We start from the raw sequence: 8,255 nt of genomic DNA, 5'->3' as shown, positions 1-8,255 counted from the left end.
AAGTCCTGGTCCGTGGTGCCCGGGTGCAGCCCCCGGATGTAGAGGTTGGTTTTGCTGAGCTGGTCCGGGGCCCCCCCTCCAGTGGGGCTGGGGCTGGGGGGGCCCAGGGGCTGCGCCGGTGCCACATAGGGCTGCTATGGGGGGGGAAGGGGTCAGCACCCACAAACCTTAACCCCCCCCTCCTTCCCCTTTCCATGGTTGGATCCTGCCCCACATCCATGGGGATGCCCCCAACTCCCGGTTTGGGGTGCGAATGGGGGGGACCCCCCCACTCCCCTTTATGCAGTACCCCATGGATACCCCCCACCTCCAGCACACACATGTCCCAAGCATGACACACGCATGTAACACCCATGTGCGTGTGCACGCCTGTGGGCACCGTGGGGCAGCACCCACAAACCCTGACCCCCCCCTTCCCTTTTCCATGGTTGGATCCCCCCCAACTCCCAACTTGGGGTGCGAATGGGGGGGGGACCCCTTTGCTCCCACTCCCCCCCCCCATCACACGCATGTCCCAAGCATGACACACGCATGTAACACCCATGTGCGTGTGCACGCCTGTGCGCGCCGTCGAACGCGGGGGGGGGGGGGGGGGGGGGGGGGGGGGTTCCCCGCATCGCTCCGTCCCCCCCCCCACGTCCTGTGCGTGCCCCCCGGTGCGGGCCCCCCCCCCCCGGTACCTTCTTTCCGCTCTTGTTGTAGGTGAAGGCGGGGAGGCCCGAGCGCGGCGGCACCGAGAGCAGCATTCCGCCGAGCGAGGGGGCCGGGGCGGGCCCGCGCCTGACGTCACGCCCGGGAGCCAGCCGGGAAGCGGCGAGGCCTCCGCCCGGGTCCTAACGCCCGGCCCCCGGGGAGCGAGCTCCAGAGGCGGGGGGGGGAGATCGCAGCGGTACCGGGAGCACAGAGCGGGCTCCGCCGCCAGGACCGGGGATGGGAGCGGAGCCCCGCATCAGCCCCGCGTTGAGACCCGCTCCTTTAAGGCCTCGAAGCCGCGGCCCCTTCAAGGCCTCGAAGCCGCGGCTCCTTTAAGGCCCCGAAGACGCGGTCCCTTTAAGGCCTCGAAGCCGCGGCTCCTTTAGGGCCCCGAAGCCGCGGTCCCTTTAAGATCCCGAAGCCGCGGCCCCTTTAAGGCCCCGAAGACGCGGCCCCTTTAAGGCCTCGAAGCAGCGGCTCCTTTAAGGCCTCGAAGCCGCGGCTCCTTTAAGACCCCGAAGCCGCGGCCCCTTTAAGGCCCTGAAGCCGCGGCCCCTTTAAGGCCTCGAAGCAGCGGCTCCTTTAAGGCCTCGAAGCCGCGGCTCCTTTAAGACCCCGAAGCCGCGGCCCCTTTAAGGCCTCGAAGCCGCGGCCCCTTTAAGGCTCCGAAGCCCCGCCCCCGCCGCCATTACCCTTCGGCGCATCTCTGGCCCCGCCCCTCGCCTCCCGCACCATGGGCGCGGCCATTTTGGAGCTGCCGATCACGTGCTTCACCCTCCCCACATATACACACAACGCCCCCCGCGCCATCTTGGCACCGCCTTCCACCTCCACGTGACTTCGGCGGGTTCCGCCCCGCTGGTGAAGCCGGGCTGGGGGCCGCCATCTTGGCGGAGGGAGGATGCATGGAGTCCATGGGGGGGCAGGATGGGGGTCTTCAGGGTGTCTATGGGGCAGGATGAGGGTCACGGGGGGGTCTGTGGGGCAGGATGAGGGTCACGGGGTGATCTATGGGGCAGAATGAGGGACATGGGGGGGTCTATGGGGCAGGATGAGGGTCACGGGGGGTCTATGGGGCAGGATGAGGGTCACGGGGGGGTCTATGGGGCAGGATGAGGGTCACGGGGGGGTCTATGGGGCAGAATGAGAGACATGGGGGGGTCTATGGGGCAGGATGAGGGTCACGGGGGGGTCTGTGGGGCAGGATGAGGGTCACGGGGGGATCTATGGGGCAGAATGAGAGACATGGGGGGGTCTATGGGGCAGGATGAGGGTCATAGGGGGGGTCTATGGGGCAGAATGAGGGACATGGGGGATCTATGGGGCAGAATGAGGGACACGGGGGGTCTATGGGGCAGGATGAGGGACACGGGGGGGTTTATGGGGCAGGATGGGGGGCAGTAGGGGTTCTGTGGGGCAGGACACGGGGCTCCCTTTGCCCTCTGTGGGGGCAGTGCAGGGAGCAGTGGGGCTCAGCGCCCCTGTGCCCGTGTGTGCACGTATCCATGTCTGTGTCCATGTGTCCGTGTCCATACGTGTCCATGTCTCCATGTCCATGTGTCCGTGTCCCTGTGTCTGTGTCCCTGTGTCCCTCCCCTTGTCCCTGTGTCCATCCCCATGTCCTTGTCTCTCCCCCTGTCTCCATCCCCATTTCCATCCCCATGTTCCTGTCTCCATCCCTGTCTCCATCCCCATGTCCCTCCCCATGTCCCTGTGTCCATCCCTGTCTCCATCCCCATTTCCATCCCCATGTTCCTGTCTCCATCCCTGTCTCCATCCCCATTTCCATCCCCATGTCCCCGTCTCCCTCCCCATGTCCCCATCTCCATCCCCATGTCCCTGTGTCCATCTCCCTCTGTCCATGTCCCTGTCTCCATCCCCATCTCCCTCTGTCCCTGTCCCCTGTCCCTCCCCTTGTCCCTGTGTCCATCTCCCTCTGTCCATGTCCCTGTCTCCATCCCCATCTCCCTCTGTCCCTGTCCCCTGTCCCTCCCCGTGTCCCTCTCCCCATCCCCTTTGTCCCAGCGGGGCCCCGATTGTTCTGGCTCTTTGCATCCCGTCAGCACCGCGGGTGCTGATCCAGGCCCTTCCCGCCCGCGCTGACTCACCCCATGGGCTGCTGAGCTGGCAGGGCCGGGGGGGCAATGGGGGGCGCCCCCCCCCTCCCCATCGCCTTTCATCCTCCCTTTCATCTCCGGTCGCCATGGCAACCCCCAGTGGTCCAGCGGTTGCCATGGCGCCAGGGATGCTCAGGGCCTTACCCCCGCCCCATCAAAGGGTCCTGCCCCACAGCTCCCCCCCTCCTGCACCCCGGGGGGGTGGGACCTGTCTGTGGGTGTCCCCACACCGCCCTCAGCCCCACTGCTGCGCCATGGCCATCACAGAGGTAAGAACGGCCCTGACCCCTTCCCATTCTATGGCCCCCCCCGCCAGGTCCCTCCCTGCTTGGGGGGGGGCAGCCCCCCAACTCCATGACTGCAGTAACGCCCCCCCCGGCACCCATCGGGGTCACCATGGTGCTGCGGTTGCCATGGTGCCCCCATCATGAGGGTACCCCAGCACCAGGGTATCCCAGCACTGAGGTACCACGTTGCCATGGTGACCGGTCACTGAAGTACCCCATTGCCACAACACCCGGGCTCCAGGGTGCTCTGTCACTGGGTCACCCTATGGCTGTGGCACCCCATCACCATGTCACCCATGGTGTCACCCATGACATCACCCATGATATCACCCATGATGTTGCCCATGATCTCATCCATCATGTCACCCATCATGTCACCCATGACATCACCCATGATCTTACTTACCGTGATGTCACTCATCATGTCACCCATGGTGTCACCCATGATGTTGCCCATGACGTCACCCCTGATCTCGTCCATGACATCACCCATGATGTCGCCCATGATCTCATCCATCATGTCACCCATGATGTCACCCATGATGGCACCCCTCATCTCACCCATGACATCACCCCTGATCTCACCCATGATGACGTCACCCATGCCATCACCCATGATGTCACCCATGCCATCACTCATGACATCACTCATGACATCACTCATGACATCACCCATGACGTCACCCATGACGTCACCCATGACGTCACCCCATATCATCACCCCCTCATCTCACCCATGCAGTCACCCCTGCTGCCCTCACCCCTGCTGCCCTCACCCCTGCTGCCCTCACCCATGCACCCTCACCCCTGCTGCCCTCACCCCTGCTGCCCTCACCCCTGCTGCCCTCACCCATGCCATCACCCCTAATCTCATCCATGATGTCACCCATGGTGTCACCCATGCCCTCACCCCCTGCACCCTCACCCCTGCACCCTCACCCATGCCCCCCCTCTCCCCCAGGAGCCGGGTACCGGGTGCCTGTGCCGCGTGGCGCTGGCCGAGGCCGTGGCCTCTCTGCTCTTGGTGGCGCTGGTGCTGGGCTCCTCGGCAGCCCCCGGAGCCGTGGCCCCGGCGCTGGGGGGGGGCCTGGCGGCCGCCGCGCTCGGCAGCACCCCCGGGGCCCCCCAGGCCAACCCCGCGCTCACCCTGGCCCTGCTCGGCACCCGCAGGCTGGGTGCGGGGCGCGCGGCCCTGCTGCTGCTGGCCCAGTGCTGCGGGGCGCTGCTGGCGGCGGCCGCTGCGACCCTGGCCCTGCCCCAGGGCACCGGCATCGTCCCCAGGGTGAGTGCCCCGGAACCGGACCCGGCCCCATCCTCATCCCTGTCCCCATCCTCATCCCCAGCCTCATCCCTGTTCTCGTCTCCAGACACAGCCTTGTCCCTATCCCCATCCCTAACCCCATCCTCATCCCTGTCCCCATCCTCACCCCTGTCCCCATCCTCGTCCCTGTCCCCATTCCAGTTCTTGTCCCCATCCTTGTCCCTGCTCTCCTCTCCAGCCACATCCCTGTCCCCATCCCCGTCCCCATCCCCGTCCCCATCCCCATCCCATCCCAGTTCTTGTCCCCCATTCCCATCCCTATCCCTGTCCCCATCCCAGTTCTTGTCCCCAACCCCATCCCTATCCTCATCCACATCCCCATCCCTGTCCCCATCCCCATCCCATCCCAGTTCTTGTCCCCCTCCCTATCCTCATCCCTGTCCCCATCCCAGTTCTTGTCCCCATCCCCATCCCTATTCTTATCCCCATTCCTGTCCCCATCCCCATCCTATCCCAGTTCTTGTCCCCATCCCCATCCCTATCCCTATCCCCATTCGCATCCCCATCCCCACCCCAGTTCTTTCCCCATCCCCATCCCCATCCCCATCCTATCCCAGTTCTTGTCCCCATCCCCATCCCCATCCCCATCCCCATCCCATTCCCATCCCAGTTCTTGTCCCCATTCCCCTCCCCACCCGCAGGTGAGCCCTCAGGTCACACCAGGACAGGCCCTGGTCTGGGAGGCCTTGGCCACCATCCCCTTGGCTTTGGCCACCTTCGCCTCCTCCTCCCGGGCCCCCCCCCATGGCGGGGGTCCCCTGGTCCTGGGCAGCGCCGTGGCCGCCGGTGCCTTGGCTGCGGTGAGGACCCCCCCGAACCCCCCCCCGGTGCCGGTGCCCCCCCCCAGGCTCTGACCCCCCCCCCCCCATCCACCAGGGCCCGGTCTCGGGGGGCAGCTTGAACCCCGCGCGCTCACTGGGGCCGGCGCTCGTCACCGGGGTCTGGGACCATCATTGGGTGAGTTTGGGGTGTGCCCCCCCCCCGAGCCCCATTGGGGACCCCCCCCGTGTCCATTCGCACCCCCTTGTCCCAGCTGCAGCCCCAGTTCGGGTCCCTCCATCCCAGGATGGGTCCCCACAATCCTTTGGGAGGGGCTTCCCTGGTCCCCCCATCCCAAACCTGTGAGCCCCCCATGGAGCAGGGTCCTCCAGTCAGTCCTTTCCCTGCCCCATCCCTGTCCCCATTCTTGTTCCCATCCATCCCTGTCCCATCCCTGTCCCCATCCTTGCCCCATCCCTGTCACCATCCTTGTTCCCGTCCATCCCTGTCCCCATCCTTGCCCCATCCCTGTCCCCGTTCTTGTCCCCATCCATCCCTGTCCCAATCTCCTTATTCCCGTCCATCCTTGTCCCCATCCGTCCTTGTCCCTATTGTCCCCATCCCCATCCTTGTCTCCATCTCTATCCCCGTCCATCCTTTTCCATCTGTCTTTATCCCTATTCTTGTCTCCACTCATCTTTGTCCCCATCCCCATCCTCATCCTTGTCCCCATCCTTGTTCCCATCTCCTTGTTCCCATCCTTATCCCTCTCCCCATCCTTGTCCTCTCCCCATCCTCATCCCTTCCCCATCCTCATCCCTGTCCCCATCCTCATCCCTACCCCAATCCAGTTCCCATCTCTACCCCTGTGGGTCCCTGTGCCCCCATCCCTTGCTCAGTACCAGCAGCCCCCGACCCCACATCCCCGTACCCCTGGGGCACCCGACCCTTCACGTGCATCCCCCCTACCTGTGTCCCCCCCTGCTCCATGGCTCCCCCCCTACCCCTGTGCCCCCCCTGCCCCATGGCTCCCCCCCGACCCCTGTATCCCCCCCTGCCCCATGCCCCCCCCCCCGCCCCATGTCCCCCCCCGACCCCCGTATCCCCCCCCAGGTGTACTGGCTGGGGCCGGTGCTGGGCTCGCTGCTGGCCGGGTTCCTCCATGACTTCCTCCTGGCTCCCTGCGCACCCCGGGACCAGCTCCGCTCCTGCCTGCTCTGCAGGGCCGTGGCCACCGGCCCGGCCCCCTCCTCGCCCCCCGCCCGCAGCCCCACAACCCCATAGGAGCCGGGGGCCTGGATCCCGTCCCCCATCATTAAAGCCGGGTTTGGGTCCGACTGTTTCTATTGTGGGGGGGTCCCAATGGGGCTGCAAGACCCCGATGCCCCCCCCCCCCATCCCTTTCCCATGCGGGTTCCCCCTCCCTGCGGCCCCATAGGGAAGGGACGGGAGGGGGTGAGCAGGGGGTCCTGGATCCCGTCCCCCCATCATTAAAGCCGGGTTTGGATCCGACTGTTTCTATTGTAGGGGGGTCCCAATGGGGCTGCAAGACCCCGATGCCCCCCCCTCCTTTCCCATGCGGGTTCCCCCTCCCTGCGGCCCCATAGGGAAGGGAAGGGGGGGGCCGGGCCCCCCATGGCTGCCCCGTGCCGGGCGCTGAGCGCAGCAAAGCGCTTTGTGGCAGCCTCTGCAGCCCCGGCAGATTCCGATGGGCGCCAATGGCCGCGCCGGGCTCTAATCCCCCCCCCGGGGGCCGCTAAGCCGGGCTCAATCAATGCTCCCCCACACAACAGAGCAGGGGGCCCCGATCCCCCCCTCTATGTGTGGGGCAGGGGGAGGTGCTCCCTGTATTGTGCTCCCACCCATCTATGGGGCAGCGTCGTGTGGTGTCCGTCCCCCCCCCATAGCAGCCCTATGGATGGAGGAGGGGGGATGTCCCCGATGGGGGGGGGGTTCCCTCTTTGTGTGCCTATGGGCAGCGAAGGGGTTAATGAAGGGGAAGGGGGGGGGTTGGGGGTCAGAACACGGGGGGGGGCGGCGGGAGGGGGGGGGGGTTATAAAGGGGTTTGCGGGCGGCCCCCCGGGGAGGGGAGCGGAGCGGGGGGGGGGGGGGGTGGGGGGGCCGCAGGAGCGGGGCCAGGCAATGCGGGAGCTGCGCTCGTCCTCCTTCTGGAGGGCCGTGCTGGCCGAGTTCCTGGGCAGCCTCCTCTACACCCTGCTGGGGCTGGGGGCGTCCCTGCGCTGGGTGCCGGGGCCCCCCAATGTCCTGGGGGCTGCCCTGGCCTTCGGGCTGGCTCAGGCCACCCTGGTGCAGGCACTGGGAGCCGTGAGCGGCGGCCACATCAACCCGGCCGTTACCATGGCCATGCTCATGGCCTCGCAGCTCTCGGTGGCCAGGGCCGTCGGGTACCTCCTGGCCCAGGTGCTGGGGGCGCTGGCCGGGGCCGGGGTGCTCTATGGGCTGACACCGGCTCCGGTCCGCGGCACCCTCGGGCTCAGTGCGGTGAGCGGGGATCATGGATGGGGGGGGGGTTTGGGGGTGTCATAGGGGGGGATGGAGGGGTTAAGGGGGGGGTTATTGGGGCTGGGAGGTGATTGGGGCTTTGGGGTTCGGGGGGGCTTTAATGGGGATTGAGGGGGTTAAGGGGGGTTTATAGGGGGGCTGGGAGGTGATTGGGGCTTTGGGGGTGTGGAGGGGGGTAATGGGGATGGAGGGGGTTGAGGGAGGTTATGGGGGTCTAGGAGGTGCTTGGGGCTTTGGGGGGTGTGGAGGGGACTTTAATGAGGATATGGGGTCTGGGAGGTGTTTGGGGCTTTGGGGATGTGGAGGGGGGTGATGGGGATTGAGGTGCTCAATGGGGGTTGTGGGGATCTAGGAAGTGGGCGTTTGGGGGCTTTGGGGTTCGGCGGGGCTTTAATGGGGATTGAGGGGGTTAAGGGGGGGTTATAGGGGATCTAGGAGGTGATTGGGGCTTTGGGGTTGTGGAGGGGGGTAATGGGGATTGAGGTGCTCAATGGGGGTTATAGGGGGTCTAGGAGGTGTTTGGGGGTGTGGAGGGGGGGTAATGGGGATTGAGG

The 8,255-nt window shown here is 66.3% G+C and overlaps 2 protein-coding genes across 2 annotated transcripts; both read left to right on the top strand.

The window, feature by feature from the left end:
• The first annotated feature begins 2,837 nt into the window (after nucleotides 1-2,837).
• Nucleotides 2,838-6,461, top strand: LOC133221867 (uncharacterized). Its single transcript, XM_061371081.1, is given in 6 exon segments — nucleotides 2,838-3,024; nucleotides 3,027-3,079; nucleotides 4,059-4,379; nucleotides 5,060-5,218; nucleotides 5,295-5,375; nucleotides 6,291-6,461. Coding segments are annotated over 6 exon segments (972 nt in total).
• An 846-nt stretch (nucleotides 6,462-7,307) lies between these two features.
• Nucleotides 7,308-7,680, top strand: LOC133221865 (lens fiber major intrinsic protein-like; the record flags this gene model as incomplete). Its single annotated transcript, XM_061371080.1, has 1 exon — nucleotides 7,308-7,680. A coding segment is annotated over exon 1 (360 nt), but the record flags the coding sequence as incomplete, so codon positions are not given.
• Nucleotides 7,681-8,255: the final 575 nt, after the last annotated feature.

This window comes from Neopsephotus bourkii, unplaced genomic scaffold (assembly GCF_033783945.1).
Source record: "Neopsephotus bourkii isolate Nb327-2 ecotype Australia unplaced genomic scaffold, CSIRO-AGI_Nbou_v1 NB_1567, whole genome shotgun sequence".
Taxonomy (NCBI): domain Eukaryota; kingdom Metazoa; phylum Chordata; class Aves; order Psittaciformes; family Psittacidae; genus Neopsephotus; species Neopsephotus bourkii.
Note: the sequence above shows the minus strand (reverse complement) of the source record. Positions and strands in the feature narration are given on the sequence as shown.